At 39.3% G+C, this 17,913-nt stretch overlaps 1 protein-coding gene across 7 annotated transcripts in view; it reads left to right on the top strand.

The window, feature by feature from the left end:
- The window catches only part of NCOA6 (nuclear receptor coactivator 6), a 108,388-nt gene that overhangs the window by 57,343 nt on the left and 33,132 nt on the right, over positions 1-17,913 (top strand). For 6 of the 7 annotated variants that reach the window (XM_086702034.1, XM_086702029.1, XM_086702032.1 and 3 more), the window contains 4 exons: positions 335-490; positions 6,723-6,845; positions 15,981-16,109; positions 16,838-17,737. In XM_086702034.1, the coding sequence (XP_086558160.1) occupies positions 335-490; positions 6,723-6,845; positions 15,981-16,109; positions 16,838-17,737 (1,308 nt within the window). Of the gene's footprint in view, positions 1-334; positions 491-6,722; positions 6,846-12,064; positions 12,088-15,980; positions 16,110-16,837; positions 17,738-17,913 lie in introns of those variants that run through there. The other variant, XM_086702033.1, reaches the window with a different exon arrangement.

Below are 17,913 nucleotides of genomic sequence, written 5' to 3'. Positions count from 1 at the left end.
TTACTGCATGTGTGTATATCAGGGCCTGTGCTAGGTTTTTGGCATATATTTTCTCATTTAGTACTCACATTCTCATGAAATAGTTTTTTCATGGTTTTAAAGAAGAGAAAGGTAAGTTTCAGAAAGGTTGAATAATTTGTTCATGGCCACTCAGGTGCTAAGTGCTAAAACTGGAATTAGATTTGAAGTCTATCTAATGCCAAAGACTAAGTTCTCACAGCTACTCCAAGGCAATGCTCTGCCTTGTTCTTTTGCTTTTGGTTAGTTTTGTTTGTTCCATGTCTTCTGGTGGTTAAAAGATTACTAATATTATTCACTTTCTTTCATGACCAAGAATCCAGCAAGCTAAAGGTACAGAAGGTGGAGCCCTGGAACAGCGTGCGTGTGACATTCAACATCCCCCGGGAAGCAGCGGAGCGGCTACGGATCCTGGCTCAGAGCAACAACCAGCAGCTTCGGGATCTGGGGATTCTCTCCGTTCAGATTGAAGGTGCCTATCTGGACCCAGATCATAACAACAGTAGAATGTAGCATGATTTTCTTTGCTGCTTTGTCTGTTCCCCTCCTGTTTCAGAATGCCAAGTAACTCACGTAACCTGTACTTCCTATTGCCACACCTTAGGGTAAGGAGGGATTGAGGCTCTTGTCTGGGTGATGGTTCCACATCCATAGCTTCAGACTCCATTCCCTTGGCTCATTTTGTCTGTCTGTCAGATTTGGATTTTATTGGCACCCTGACCAGGAACTGATTTGTCTTTTTTTTTTTTTTTAAGTTTATTTATTTATTTGAAGAGAGAGAGCATCAGCAGTGGAGAGGCAGAGAGACAGGGAGAGAGAGAGAGAATCCCAAGCAGTCTCTGCACTGTTAGCGTGGAGCCCAGAACGGGGCTTGAACTCACAAAGTGTGAGATCACGACCTGAGCTGAAATCAAAGAGTCAGGTGCTTAACCAACTGAGCCATGAAGGTGCCCTTTAACTTATCTGTTGTTTAAGGAATATCTAATTTCATTTGCTTCTGTCTACCAAATAAGCTTTAGTATTTATTTCTTTAGTCATCTAACAGAGATTAGGAGGCCCTAAATAGTCCTTTTCGTAGCAGTATTCATTTTTCAAATATTTTGCCAGAATGGTCTTTTCAAAATGAAAATACACACACACATACACACACACACACACACACACACACGCACGCACGCACACACACACACACACAAACACACACACACAGTATCCAGCTTAAAACCCCTGCTTTGGCTTGCTGTTATTCACAGAATAAAGACCAAACTTCTTACTCTAACCTCATGGAACTTGTGTGGTCTGACCTCTACTCTACCTTTCTCATCCAATCTTAACTCATCCAACCCTCCTCCTTGCTGTCTATTCCAGCCTCTCCAGCTTTCTTCTGGTTCCTTGAATATGCGTTTCTTCCTCCTGCCATGGGCCCTTTGCATTTATGTATTCTCTATATGGAATATTGTCCCTTACCAATTCCCCCTTCCTTAGTTAACACCTACTCAGCCTTCACGTATTAGCTTAAATCTTCTTGAGGATATATTTTCTGAACTCCTTGACTAATTCAGAGTCCTTTGTTATATGCTGTCATAAAAGTCTGGTTTTTGTCCTTAGATCATTTATGTCACACTTTCATCAGAGCAATTGTTTCATTATTGTTTTATTCTCTCCTAGATTGCAAGCTCCAGTAGGGCAGAGACCATGTCTGGTTTTGCTCACTGTTGTAGTTCTGTTTTCCTGGAACGTGTTAGTTTCCTGAGTAAACATATGTTGAATGAAGGCAAGGGAAGCACACACATAATAGCATCACTTTGCTTTAGCACTTGGAATACAGTGATAACTATAATATGGTCCTTGCTGTTATAAGCTCAAAAGAATTTCCTGATCTTGGTGAGGGAGACAAACCTGTGAGAGAGAAGTACCAGGAAGGGGGAAGCACAGAGGAGGTTCTATCTTTGGAGGCCCCGTGAACTAGAACCTTTCTTCCCCTCCTGTATTGATGCAGACATAGTGGCAACCAGGGATTTCAGCCTTTCCTTCTACCGGTGGGCCAAACCTTCCTAACTCCGTGTTTGCTTAGAGCCTAAATCCGCCACAAAACCTTGGCAGCCAAAAAGGTTAATATTTCATATGCAGGAGTGAGACACATTTTGTGCAGTGTAGGATTGTACGTTGCTGTGCCCCAAAAGGGGCAATAGCAGCAAACAAATGAAGATTTAGAGAGGATTATAGGTAGAGAAATGGGGTAAATCCCATCATTTGATAAAAAAGGGAATAGAGGTTTAAACAACAACCAGCCTATTATGAAAAATGGTCGATTGTCTAAAAGGATCCAGAGAAGTAAAATTAATTCACAGCAATCTATAGGATATAGGATGAACTTTTGGGAAGAGTGGAGGTAAAACAGCTGTTGGCTACATAGCACTATGTAGGCCGTTTATATTTTATGAAAACACATAAGTGGTTTCTTAAACTCTAAACGTTTTATAGTCTGTTATCTATTTATGTGAGTTAAAAGGGCTTTGAAAACTTACATGGTAGTGTTTTCCACTGGAGAAAGGAAACACCAGTCTCTTCTTTTAATCAGACCTACTTCCCCTAAGTTCTTTTAAAAAGATAAGGTGCTGGCTCCCCTTTATAGCCGTAAATTAAAGCATAAGTACCATCAAGAAAGTAAAGTAGATAACATGTATTTCAAGAAATTGTGAAATTCACGTATGGTAGTGATTATCACATTACAGAAAAGGGTCCTTTAACTTTTAGGGTATGCATATGTGTCCCAGGTGATCTCCTTTTCTCTCTCTGTGCTCCCTCAGAATTCGGGCAGGAGTGAAAGTGGTGGCAGCAGCTTTGCTTTTGTGAAACTGGTAATAAGCTGATGCCTTTGTAAGTTGTAAGAGGTGTCTGCTGCAAGGGTGTAAGGTCAGGTTGCACAGCCTATTCTCCATAGAAGAACACTCCCTGTACCCTTCCTTTTTTGAGTTTTGGCCAGGGAGTTGGGAAGACATCTTTTTTGAGTATATTTTGTGTCCCCTCTATTAATTCATGGTGATTTAAAGCAGAAGTCTGCAAACTTTTTCTGTAAAGGGCTAGAGAATAAATTCTTTTGACTTTGTGGGCCCTAAGATCTCTGTCACAACGATTTCAGTCTACTTGCAGTGCAAACCAGCCATAAGCAATGTGTAAGTGAATAAACATGGATGTGTTCCAGTTACATGTTACTTAAGTATATAGGCAGCAGACTAGATTGGACCCATAGGCTGTGGTTTGCTGACCCCTAATCAGTGAGTTTGGGAGCCTGTAGTGTTCTTTATGTGTGTTTCTTTGGCACCAGTTAGCTTATATGCAGTTGGCAAATAGGAGAATGATAGCACTATAATGTGAGAATTGTGTGTATTCGTATAAAAAAGGCAAGGGAAGCTGAAATAGAATAGAAGGATGATTATAAGAAAAAAAAAAAAGAAACTCAGCTGCTGCATAGGTGGGAGTCCTTTCAGCTCTGTTTTAAGGTAATTAAGGATGAGAATTTAGATACCTTCCCCAGAAGTGCACCCCAAGTGCACTTGCATGGCTCTTGCTTGTGACAAGTTCACTTTCTCCTGTGTCTGCTTTAATGGTAGCCCCAATGGCTCAGAGCTTTACTGAATCTGCATTATCATAGCATCTTTAACCGGGCATTTCCACTGTAAATGTTCTTGGATATATTGCCTCCACCAGTTAATGTTTTCATTAGAACTCTGATTACAAAGCCACATACATTTTGAGTAAGTCCTAACAACATTGTTTTTCCCATAAAACCTATTATTTTCAGTGTGAGTTTTTATAGAATGTGGGGTTTCCCAGGAATGCATTCATCATTTGGAAAAATGCCTATAGTTCTTTGTAAGGTTATAAGATAACAATTCATAATATACTCAAATAGCTAATGAGTACCTACCATGTATTAGACACTGTTCTCTGTATTAAGGATATAATTAGGGTGGCCATATAATTTATCATCTAAATTAGGACACTTTTGAGAGTAAAAGGGGTGCTATTTTTTTTTTAATTTTTTTTAACGTTTATTTACTTTTGAGACAGAGACAGAGCATGAACTGGGGGGAGGGTCAGAGAGAGAGGGAGACACAGAATCTGAAACAGGCTTCAGGCTCTGAGCTGTCAGCACAGAGCCCGATGCGGGCTCGAATTCACGGACCGCAAGATCATGACCTGAGCTGAAGCTGGATGCTCAACCAACTGAACTACCCAGGCACCCCAAAGGGGTGCTATTAATAACTACCCCAGAACAAAAGATATAAAGGAACCAGGGCAGATTCATGGTTATCCTTGTATAGTAATGGATGAGGCAGACAATAAAACAAGTGAATGAGTAAGTCATTACATGGGATGTGCCCTGAAGAAATAACATGATATTCTGGGGTGCCTGGGAGGCTCAGTCAGTTAAGCATCCGACTTTGGCTCAGGTCATGGTATCACGGTTTGTGAGTTCAGGCCCTGCGTCGGGCTCCATGCTGACAGCTCAGAGTCTGGAGGCTGCTTTGGATTCTGTGTCTCCCTCTCTCTCTCCCCCCCCCCCCAAATAAATAAACATTAAAAAAAGGAAGAACATGATGTTCTGATAAGGGTGACCAACCCTTGGATAAGACAGTTGGAGGAGGTCTTTTGGAGCCTGTGACACTTAAGATTACATGAACACTGAGAAGTTGGAGGCTCATGTGAAGAGAGTAGAACTATTAGAGGCAACTATTTGCACATACTGTATGTGCAAAGGCCTTGAGGTGAGAAGCAACTTTGTGTGCTTAAGAAATTTTTTAAAATGCCACTGAGGCTGAATCCTTATTATTGAAGGAGAATATAGTGTGAGTTGAGGTTAGAGCAGTAGGCAAGAGCCACATCTGAGCTCTTAAATATGGTAGCCACAAACCACGTATGGCTGTTGAGCATATGTGGCTAGTTCAAACTGACATGTGCTATATTGATATAGCATGGATATATTGAGTCAAATAAAGTATATTACAATTAATTTCACCTGGGGTTTGTTTTTTTGTTTTTTTGTTTATCTTTTCACTGTGGCTTCTAGAAAAATTAAAATTATATGTGTGACTCATATTTCTGTTGAACAGCACTGGACTAGATAGATTACTAAGGCCTTTTATACCCTGTTAAGGAGTTTGGCTTTTATTTCTACAACAGTAGGAAGCATTGGAACAGTTTTAAGCAGAGAACTGAAATAATCTCATGTCCATTTCAAGAATAAATACTCTTTCTGTTTAGAATGTCTTAGTGGGGAGCCTGGGTGGCTCAGTTGGTTAAGCGTCCATTTTTGGCTCAGGTCATGATCTCCAGGTTTGTGAGTTCGAGCCTTGCATTGGTTTCTGTGCTGACAGCTCGGAGCCTGGAGCCTGCTTGGGATTCTGTGTCTCCCTTTCTTTTGCCCCTCCCCCACTCGTGCTTTGTCTCTCTCTCTCTCTCTCACTCAAAAATAAATACACATTAAATTTTTTTTTAAAAAGAATGTCTTAAGTTTGGTATATTAATAGTTTCTTCCTTTTATTGGAAACCTTCAAGGTCTGTATTCTCTTTTTCTTTTATTCCTAACTCCCAGAGGCAAACAGTTTAGAGCATCTTGTAACCCTGGTAATCAGTCCCTTATTAGTAGGATGTTTGTTCCCTGTGACCAACCAGCCTACCTGCCTGGTGGAAATACTTAATACAGAAGGGTGACTTATCAGTGATAAGACAGGAAACTACTGTGTCCTCATTAGCTTCCTACTTTATCATCTGGCTCTGTAATCCAGAACCCTACAGTACATAAGGAAGGATGCCAAAGAATGCTGCCTTTGACCTTCTTAGCCACTGGTTAGCTATACTTCTATCTGTCCACATGGTGGTGCTATCATCCACAGTAACAATAGTCAAAATTTTGGATTAAGCGCAGGAAGTCTCCTGAAATTTGTTTCTTTTTATCATTAAACCAAGTAAAATTTAAGTAAGTTACCTCTAAGTTTAGGGTCTAATAAGTTGGAACACTTCTAGATGTTACCTACCAGGGTATTGTGAGGTTCAGATGAGATAAAATTTTGTAAGCATTAAAAACTTCATATGAGTGTTGGTCTTATAATTAGATGCTGCAAAAGTAGATTAGTAGCAATCTATCTACTCGTCATTGCATAAATATCTCTAATGGATATCTGTTTATGCTGCACTAGTTGAAAGGGAAATGGGATTTTGCTCACAAATACTACAGTGTCCCTATACCATCATATGTTCTTTCTCCATTAAACTTACTCTTTTCTCTACCTTCTGGTCATAACTTCCCAAAAGGTAATCTAGGAGTTTGAGAGTTTCTGAGAACATTTAATTCCTTCTTGCACACATGGACATGTACACACACATGCACACACTATGAGCTAGTTGAAAATAGTCACTCAGAGTTACAAACTCTCTCCTGACACCATACATCATTAATGATTGTCCATCTGCTGTATTGTGAGGATTGATTATGTTTTCCTTGTGCTTCATGTAAGTAAACTTACTCAAGTGAAGTTGAAGAAAGACCTATATAGTATTGAACCTCCCTTTTGTGTGGTTGGTAAACTTACCATAGTTCTTTAAAAACACAGAAAACTAAAGTTTTTGTGTACTTGTTTTTAAAAAACATTTGCATCTTATTCTGATGGTTTCCTTCTTGTAACCTGTCATTTTTTCAGGGGAAGGTGCTATCAACCTGGCTTTGGCTCAGAACCGAAGCCAAGATGTGAGAATGAATGGACCCATGGGAGCCGGAAATTCAGTTAGGATGGAGGCGACATTTCCCATGGCAGGTGGTCCAGGTGAGATCTCCCACTCAGTTATATGACATTTTACTGGTTTCCTTTTTCCCTTTATCTGCTAATGTATGATCGTTTGAGTTTTGCAAAATAGGTGGGGGTTCCTGACACATCACTGTTTACTGATTTAAGAAAATAAGATTTAAATCACTCAGGAAGGTAGAATCGCAGAGCATGGGCTCATGCTTAAATGTAGATAGATGAGCACTGAGCTGTGCAGCAAACATTTGTTGAGTTCTTATTGTAGGACAGACTCTGCTCAAAGTGTTGGAGATAGAAGTGAATAAAATAGGGGCGCCTGGGTGGCTCAGTCAGTTAAGCATCGCTCAGGTCATGATCTTGGCGGTTCATGGGTTTGAGCCCCTCATCAGGCTCTGTGCTGACAGCTCAGAGCCTCAAGCCTGCTTTAGATTCTGTGTTTCCCTCTCTCTTTATCCCTCCCCAACTCACACTCTGTCTCTGTCTCTCAAAAATAAATCAACATTAAAAAATTTTTGTTTTTAAAAAAATAAAATAAAGAAGATAAAATTTAAAAAAAAGAAATGAATAAAATGTTTTTTATCTTCAGAATGTTTATAGTATAATGGAGTATGTAGCTTTCCAATTGCCACCCATTTTCTATGAGGCTGAGAATCTGAGCCGAGAGTTCTTTGTGTTTATGTGGAATCTGAAGAATATGTGGAAGAATATGTGTTTTTAGATATTTAGAATTTGAGAGAGTTATAAATTATTTGTTAACTTTTCTAGTAAGACTGAGATTTCTTCTTTAGAGAATGAACTCAACATTCTGTGAATCACAAAATATTAGAATTGAGTGTACTCTCTCATTTAAAGCTGAAGAAACTGAAGCTGACAGAAAGGAAGCAGTTTACCCAGGGTCAAGTAGAAATAGACTAATATCACGGATTTAACTCCTAGTCCAGTGCTCTTATCACTACATTAGTGGCTTTCAAACTTTTTCTGCTTTAGGACCTTTTATTCAAATAAACCAGAAAAGCACAGCTGCTGTGGTTGAAGCAGAGTAACCACCTGAAACTATACTGAGTCATTCACATTCCCACTTACCACAGTAGCTCTTGAAGAAATAGAGCAGAATGGAGAAACTTAATTTATAAAACCATTATTCCAAACTGTAGCTGAAGACTTGGCCATATAAAATTGGGACTAGATTTTTATCCTGGCAGTGCCATTTCCTGATTACCTCAAGCTAGTCACTGTACCTCTCCAAGCAATAGTTTCTTCACCTAAAAAATCAGATAGTAATGCCTACAGTCTTTTGTGCTCATGTTTGAAGGTGGATGAGCCCTGAGCCATGTAGCTGACATTTACAGAGTTCCTATTATATGTCAGGACCTGTGCTGTTGAGCTGTTACGGAATACCACATGGTAGATAAACAGGACCTATCCTGGTACCTGTAGTAGGGAGTCAGTATAGTTATAGTTCTCCACAGAAATCTGAGCATTTGGTATTATGGTAGCTTAATGAGAGATAATCAGTGATGCTAGTGCCACTACTGAAGAACCAGAGTGGGAAAACTCTGGCCAAGTTGCATATAGTTAGTAAAAGAATAGATCTAGAATGAGAGACAAGAAATCTGGGTTTTAGTCTCAACTCCTGGACAAATGACTTAATATTTACTGGCCGCAATTGCCTGGAAACATATTTACGTCCTAGAAACAATGCTGTGGATCCCTTCCAGCCTTACATTTTTAGGACTCTATTAAAACTGACATCAACACACTAATGCAAGTATCTGGCAAGTAGCAGGCATATTTACTAAGCATCTCTAGGATGTAAGTGTAAATTATAGTGATATAGTTCATTGTCACCATAGGAAACTTAGAAGCTTAAGGTTGAAATCAAGTTAGATTGGAATTTAATGAAGGGTACTGATTGTGCTAATATATGTAATACAAAGTTGAAGGAATAATAAAGTTGAAGTAATGATCTGTAGTCATACCAACATTTTAACCCCTAGGTATCTTTCTTTACTGCCAAGCGTACTTTAGGAATATTTTTCTCTGATGTCCATTGGGACAGTGGTTGCAAATAAAATTTAATATTAGGTTGAACATTTATAAACAGAGAAAGTTTTAAGGGAAAGAGATCTTAACTACCCTCTAAAACAATAATAAATGACTTTGGATTTGTCTGTCTAGAATGTCTTGGATTGTCATTTATTCTTAGTATTACTTTCTTTGCTTAGCACTGGCAACAGAAGTTGACTGATAAGCCAGAAGTCTTTTGTAATTAAAAGCCTTTTTTAATCCATGGGCTTTTAAAAAAAATTTTTTTTGTAGCCATATAGAACTGCTAAGATTAGTAAGGGTGCCATAGTCATTTAGTCATGGTTTCTTGACCTTGTCACTGTTAATATTTTGGGCTGATCATCTTTTGCTGTGGGCAGCTGTCCTGTGCATTGTGGGATGTTTAGTAGCCTGCTTGGCCTCTACCTACCAGATGCCAATAGCACTACCACACCTTCCCCCCTAGTTGTGCCAACAAAAATGTCTTCAGATGTTGCCAAACATTCTCTGGGGGACAAAATTGCCCCCAGTTGAGAACCATGGATCTCATGCAGATTCCTACCTAGTGCTGGAATATATGTTAGAGTGTCACTACTGAACATGTAGTCAGCATGCTCTTGAACATTTCTGGAGATAGAAAGCTCATTGTAAACTGAGAAAACCTGTTTCTTATCTCCAGAGAACTTTCTTACTGTCTAATTACCATCTTTGAAAAATGGAGGGGGGTTTCTCAGAGACAAATCCAGTTATAGACAGATAAACATTTATCTAACTGTCCCAACTACAAAACACCCAAGAATGCTAGACAAAATATAACATTTAATGCATGGCTGACCTTGTAAGAACTCAAAGGAAATCCCCAGAGTGAAAAAGAAGTCAAAAATGAAAATTTAAGTAGCAGTAAACAAATGAAGAGATTCTGCAGGGACCAAAGGCTCTGAGTTTGAATAGCCAGGAAGGGATAAAATATGAAACCTTGGCTTGGGTCTACATAACGAAGGAAGTTATCAATTTGAAACTAGAATTTTCAGTGAAAGGTAGATTAGAAAATTTTCACCCTCTGACACAGAGGGAGACAAATGCAAAACTTACGTGTCTTGGCCTGGGCTCTAGTTGGGAGGTGGGGAAATGGTGATTATGGAATTGTCTTTTCTACTCTGATTCATGTTGGACATTTAATATATTATTATTATTATTTTTTTAACATTTATTTATTTTTGAGACAGAGAGAGACAGAGCATGAACAGGGGAGGGGCAGAGAGAGAGGGAGACACAGAATCTGAAACAGGCTCCAGGCTCTGAGCTGTCAACACAGAGCCCAACGCAGGGCTCGAACTCACGGACCGTGAGATCATGACCTGAGCCAAAGTCGGCCGCTTAACCTATGGAGCCACCCAGGCACCCTGGACATTTAATATATTATTGAAATGACCCTGGAACAGTGAAGCTAAATTATTAAGTGGTTCTAGATTGGTAATAATTGTTGATGCTCTGGAGGGACACATTCTCAACCTGAGCCATTGCAGACTTCTCATAGTTAAAGCCCTAGTATAAATGAGTTTATACTCCAGATTCATAAAATGTAGGACTAGACTCCCTCCCTCCAAAATTCTAGATAATTTATAATAGTTGGAGTATCAGGGTGTTTAAAATGATGAAAATCACAAGAGAACAAGACACCATTAAAACAGAATTTTGGAATGGTACCTGGGTGGCTCAGTTTGTTAAGCATCCAACTTTGGCTCAGGTCATGATCTCCCCATTTGTGGGTTTGAGCCCCACATTGGGCTCTGTACTGATAGCTCAGAGCCTGGAGCCTGCTTCTGATTCTGTGTCACCCTCTCCCTCTCTGCCTCTTCCACACTCATACTCTCTGTCTGTCTCAAAAGTAAATAAACATTAAATAAAATTTGAGGTGTGCCTGGGTGGGTCAGTCGGTTAAGCATCCGACTTCAGCTCAGGTCATGATCTTGCGGTTTGTGCAAGATCACTCACTCTCTCTCTGTCTCTCTCAAAAATAAAACATTAAAAAAAATTTTTTAATTAAAAAAAACCCAGGGGCGCCTGGGTGGCGCAGTCGGTTGAGCGTCCGACTTCAGCCAGGTCACGATCTCGCGGTCCGTGGGTTCGAGCCCCGCGTCGGGCTCTGGGCTGATGGCTCAGAGCCTGGAGCCTGTTTCCGATTCTGTGTCTCCCTCTCTCTCTGCCCCTCCCCCGTTCATGCTCTGTCTCTCTCTGTCCCAAAAATAAATAAACGTTGAAAAAAAAAATTAAAAAAATAAAAAAAATTAAAAAAACCCAGAATTTTGGGGAAAAAACCCAGAACTTCTAGAAATTTAAAAATTATTGAAGTAAATAACTTGTTCAGCAAACTAGACACAGCTGAATTGGAAGGTTAATATGAAGAAATTACCCAGAATGCAGCAAATTAAAAATAAAGAGATGGGAATATGAAAGAGGTCAAGAGACATGATGGATAAAATGAGATTTAACATATATCTGAAAAGGGTTCCAGAAGAAGAAAATAAAGAAATTGAAGATGACAACAGAGAGAATGGCTGAAATTTTTTCCAACATTGGTGAAAGATGTGAATCCTCAGAAATACTGAGCAATATAAATTAAAATAAATCCATGTTTGACACAAATTTGAAAAACTATAAAACAAAAAGAGAATGTTAAAAGCAACTCACAATAAAGGATCAATTATTTACAAAGAGAAAACTATCAGATCACAGCTGATTTCTCAGTAGCAACCCTGGAAGCCAGGAAACATTGAAATAATATTTTCAAAGTGATGAGAAAATAATTGACAGCCTAGAATTTTAAACCTATCTGTACTGTCAAGAGTAGTATAAAATACATTTTTGGGGCGCCTGGGTGGCTCAGTCGGTTAAGCGTCCGACTTTGGCTCAGGTCATGATCTCACGGTTGTGAGCTCGAGCCCCACATCTGGCTCTGTGCTGACAGCTCAGAGCCTGGAGCCTGCTTCAGATTCTGTGTCTCTCCATCTCTTGGCCCTTCACCTGCTCATGCTCTGTGTCTCTCTGTCTCTCAATAATAAATAAACATTAAAAAAAATTTTTTTTAAATACATTTTCAAAGACACTAAGAGAAGTTACCATTGCCAGACTCTTGCTAATTGCAGTGCTCAAGAATCTACTTCAGGAAGAAGAAAATTGACCCTAAGATGGAAGAAATAAGATCCAAGAAGGAATGGTGAGCTAAATAATTGGTAAACATGGGGCAAATCTACATAAGTATTGGCTTATTTAGCAATACTTGAAATAAATACTTTAAATAAAGCATACTCTTTAAATTATGTCTGTTGACATTTTAAAGATATCATTAAAATAATAGAAATAAAATGTATAACTTTTTTTTTTAATCTTTTAATGTTTAGTTTTGAGAGAGAGAGAGAGAGACAGAGTGCAAGTGGGCAAGGGGCAGAGAGAGATGGAGACACAGAATCTGAAGCAGGCTTCATGCTCTTAGCTGTCAGCACAGAGCCCGATGTGGGGCTCAAACCCATGAACCGTGAGATCATGACCTAAGCTGAAGTTGACCAAAGCACTCCTAAAATGTATAACTCCTAAACTAGTAGTGGAGGGGTAGAAAGGAAGGGCATGTTAGAAAAAATCCAGTAAAATCCAAGAAAATTAGGAAACAGCATAGAAAAAATAGGAAATCACCATAGAAAGAAGGAGTAAAGAGCAGTGGTATCCTAAGATGATAAAATGAATCAAAATATATAGTAACAGTACAGGTAAACGTATTATGAACACTGATAAAAAGATGGTGATTAATCAGATTGAATAATAATCTCAGGCTTACTAATGTGCTTTTACAGGAAGCACATAAAACATAAGAACACAGTTCATAGTTAAAAGGATGGAAAAAAAGATAATACATGTGAATATTAACCAAGAAAAAGGGTATATCAACAGACTTTAAGATAAAAAGCATTAGGGTAAATAGGGTCTCTGTATGATATAAGAGGAAATATTCATCAGGAAGACAGCTAAACTTTTATGTACTTACTAAGCTAGCCTTAAAATATGTGAGGCAAAAGTGGACAGGATTCATGGAGATATCACATCTTCAGAGACCTGTTAACACACCTGTGTTAGGAATTGATGTATTAAGCTTATTTTGAAAATTAGTAAGGATAAAACTTGAATAACATAAGAAAAAAAGTTTGACATAATGGAGGTATATAGAAAACATGCACTACTAATTCGGGAATTTTAATTTTTTCAAGTACAAATGGAACATTTATACAAATTGACTATGTGTGTTTCTAAAACCAAGTTTCATTAAATACCAAATATTGGTATCACACAGATCATGTTCTATGACCACAGTACAATTAAGTCAGTGGCAAACAAAACATAGCTAACCAAAATATGCTGTATTTTTAGAAAATGTAAAATATATTCTGAATATCCATGATTTAAAAGCAATCATGGTGGACAGCAAAAATACATACCAAATTTGTGAGATGTAACCAATACAGGGCTTGGAAGAAAATTTAAGCCCTAAGATAACTATATTAGAGCAGAACATGAACTGAAAATTAAGAATCTAAGTTTCTGACCTAAGAATTGAGAAAAAGAACAGAGTAATAATAACTTAGGAGGAAGGAAATAATAAAGATAAGAGCAGAGATAAAGTATAAATTAAAAATAGAACAAAGCAGCAAAACCAAAGATGTTTGTTTGAAAAAAACAACTAAAACTGATGAACCTGGTAAAACAAAAAGAAGTCATAAGCAATGTAAAGAAAGAAAAAAGTGTACACTTCAAAAGGGTGAATTTTGGGGCACCTGGGTGGCTCAGTAGGTTAAGCGGGTTAAACGTCTGACTCTTGATTTCAGCTCAGGTCATGATCTCATACTCCGTGAGATTGAGCCCCATATTGGGCTGTGTAGTCAGCACAGATTCTCTTCTTCCTCCCCCTCTGCCCCTGCCCAGCTTGTGCTTGCTCGCTCTCAAAAAATAAAAAAAAATTTTTTAAGGGTGAATTTTATGGTATGTCAGGGAAATACAAATCAAAACCACATTGAGATACCTCCTCATACCAGTCAGAGTGGCTAAAATTAACAACTCAGGAAACAACAGATGTTGACCAGGATGGGGAGAAATGGGAACCCTCTTGCTCTGTTGGTAGGGATGCAAACTGGTGCAGCCACTCTGGAAAACAGTATGGAGCTTCCTCAAAAAAAAAATTAAAAATAGAATTACCCTATGACCCAGCAATAGCACCACTAGGCATTTATCCACGGGATACAGGAGTGCTGATTCATAGGGGTACATGTACACCAATGTTTGGAGCAGTGCTATCAACAATAACCAAATTATGGAAAGAGCCCAGATGTCCATCAACTGATGAATGGGTAAAGAAGATGTGTCTTATATATACAATGGAATACTACTTGGCAATGAGAAAGAATGAAATCATGCCATTTGCAGCAACATGGATGGGACTGAAGGGTATTGTGCTAAGTGAAATAAGTCAGAGACAGGTACCATAGGTTTTCACTCATATGTGGAATTTGAGAAACTTAACAGAAGACCATGGGGGAAGGGAAGGGGAAAAAATAGTCTCAAACAGAGAGGGAGGCAAACTATAAGAGACTCTTAAATACGGAGAACAAGCTGTGTTGATTGCGGGGGAGGGGTGGCGAGGAGGAAGGGAAAATAGGTGATGGGCATTGAGGAAGGCACTTGTTGGGATGAGCACTGGGTGTTGTATGTAAGCGCTGGGATCATGGGAATCTACTCCCAAAGCCAAGAGCACACTGTATATACTGTATATTAGCTAACTTGACAATAAATTATATTTTTTTAAAAACTTAAAAAAGTAAAGTTTAGAAGTAGAATCATAAAATAAAAATTAAAAGGGTGAATTTTATACTATGTGAATTATATCTCAATGAATGGAAAAAAGTTGTGAATAACTTTAGCCTAATAAATTTTGAAGCAGCAGCAAATTAACAGTTTTCTTGAAAATATAATTTAACCAAAACTGACTTAAGAAAACTTGAAAAATCTGTATTTAAGAAATTGTGAAATAATTAAAAATCTGTGTCCTTATGAATTAATTAGCATAACCCACAGACCCAGATAGTTTCCAGGTAAGTTTACTAAGCATTTAAAGAACAGATACACATGTTCTTCCAGAGCATAGAAAAAGAGGAAAGATGCTTTTCTGCTCTATTTTGAAGTTACTTTTTAATCTTGATGCCAGAAAGCAAAGACATGAAGAGAGGATAATATATTTTCACTTATTAATATAGATGGTAAATCCTATAAAGCCTTAGCAGTATCAGAAATTGGAAAGACACGGAACAAGAGGAGTTCTCAAATTGCTAGTTGGAATATAAATTGGAATAGCCACTTTTTTTTTTTAAGTTTATTTATTTACCTAAGTAATCTCTTACCCAACATGAGGCTTGAACTCATGATCCCGAGATCAGGAGTCATATGCTCCTTTGACTGAGCCAGCCAGGCACCCCTGGCATAACCACTTATGAGAGCAGTTTGGCAATATCTAGTAAGATGGAAGATGCTTATAATTTAAAACCTAGGAATTCTGGGTATATAGTCTAAAGACACATGTCCACAAGAATACATGACATTGCAGAATTATAATATTGAAAATTCAGGGCAGTGGGAGGGAGAATCTTACTATTCATCAGCAGGAGAATAAATGTGTGGGTTCCATAAAATGGCAGTCAGGATGGATGGATCTCAAAAAATAATATTAAGAGAAAAAGGAAACTGAAGAAGACAGACTTTGCCAGTTATACAAAGATTAAAAGCATACAGAAAAGCATACATACATTCCACATATGTAGAAAAGATAAACATGCATGTAACTATTAATCCCAATTATAAGAGAGTGGGAGTGGAAAGAGATTGGGAAGGAGTGGGGACTTCTGCTGTATCTACATATGTATCTGAAGGAAATGGGGCAAAATGTTAATTAACAAGGTAGATGATGGGTACATAAATTTTCCATACCTTTTTATCTTCTTGAAATATTTTACTTAAAAACAAATGTTGTGCCAATTCCAGTACTCTGTTCTACAGATTTTCTTTTTCCTTTAGGACTAATAAGGATGACCAGCCCTGCCACTGTTATGATACCCCAGAGTGGAAATGTGTCATCTTCCATGATGGCACCAGGCCCCAATTCAGAGCTGCAGCCCAGGACTCCTCGCCCTGCTTCTCAGTCAGGTAATGACCTCCAATCTTTGTGGCTTAAAGAGGCTGGAACTCTCTGCAGAGATCATTACAAAATTCAGCTATTTCTGATTCCACGTTCCTAACTGCCCAACTTAAATGCCACCTTCTTCACAAAATCTGCCCTATTTCTTCAAGTTGAAAGTCCATTTCCTTCTCAGAATTTCTCTTTCTCTTATCAGTTACAACCCAACATTCCTAACAATGCATTCCTTGGGCTACTTAGTCCTGCAAGATACTTCTTGGCAGAGAATTCCATAATAAATTTGGTAAGTGCATCATATGTTACCTCCTTCCTAGAGATTCAGAATTAATGTATTGGAGGCACTGGAAGTCCTGCCATGAAGAAACCTGTCTAAGGTGGTTAGGTTCAGTTGTTTCCCAAACCAAATTGACTGTATTTTGTTTTATTTTCTTATAACACTAATGAACATAGTTCCCAAGAATATGCTTTGGAAAATACTGCTCTCCACATTTTATGTTTGGCTCTTATATCCACTTTTGAACCATAAGCTCTTTCTAGACAATATTCATCTTTCTGTCATCTTGGTGTGTTGCTTTGCATATAGAAGGTGTGTTGCTTTGCATATAGAAGGTGTTCGCAAACATTTCATTGAAGGTACCAGGGGATTTTACTCTATATTTTTCACGATTGCCAGGACTACTGTAGGATCTAGGGTTGCAGTAGTTTAATTATTGCTTTGTTGACTGTCTTTAAACAGATGCAATGGATCCACTCCTCTCTGGGCTCCATATACAGCAGCAAAATCATCCCTCAGGATCTTTAGCTCCCCCGCACCACCCAATGCAGCCTGTCCCTGTGAACAGACAAATGAACCCAGCTAATTTTCCCCAGCTGCAGCAGCAGCAGCAGCAGCAGCAGCAGCAGCAGCAGCAGCAGCAGCAGCAACAACAACAACAACAGCAACAGCAGCAGCAGCAGCAGCAGTTGCAGGCAAGACCCCCACAGCAGCATCAGCAGCAACAGCCACAGGGAATGAGACCCCAGTTTACTGCCCCAACTCAGGTGCCTGTTCCTCCAGGCTGGAACCAGCTGCCTTCTGGAGCCCTTCAGCCTCCTCCAGCCCAGGGTTCTCTGGGCACAATGACTGCAAGCCAAGGGTGGAAGAAGGCTCCCTTGCCTGGCCCAATGCAACAGCAGCTCCAGGCAAGACCATCCTTAGCCACGGTACAGACACCTTCCCACCCGCCCCCTCCATATCCCTTTGGCAGCCAGCAAGCCTCACAAGCCCATACAAACTTTCCTCAGATGAGCAACCCAGGCCAGTTCACAGCTCCTCAGATGAAGAGCTTGCAGGGAGGGCCCTCCAGGGTCCCAACCCCCCTGCAGCAGCCCCACCTCACCAACAAGTCTCCTGCCTCCTCACCCTCCTCCTTCCAGCAGGGATCCCCTGCATCCTCCCCAACGGTTAACCAAACTCAGCAGCAGATGGGACCAAGGCCACCTCAAAATAACCCACTTCCCCAGGGATTTCAGCAGCCCGTCAGCTCTCCCGGTCGGAATCCTATGGTTCAACAGGGAAATGTGCCACCTAACTTCATGGTGATGCAGCAGCAGCCACCAAACCAGGGGCCACAGAGTTTACATCCAGGCCTAGGAGGTGAGGAGCACTGAAGCTATTTGTGTTGATAAATTTACTGGAGATAGATCTTAGTAGAACTTCAATTTTTAGAGTTAATGGAGGGAGGATGTAATTATTTGGCTTTGTGGATGTAGTGGTGACACTTGATGTAACTTAGTTAACTTGATACATTATTGACTTGATACATTATGCAG

Source organism: Puma concolor, chromosome A3, assembly GCF_028749965.1.
Source record: "Puma concolor isolate L17-30 chromosome A3, mPumCon1.1.hap2, whole genome shotgun sequence".
NCBI lineage: Eukaryota > Metazoa > Chordata > Mammalia > Carnivora > Felidae > Puma > Puma concolor.
This window is presented reverse-complemented; position numbering and strand designations above follow the sequence as displayed.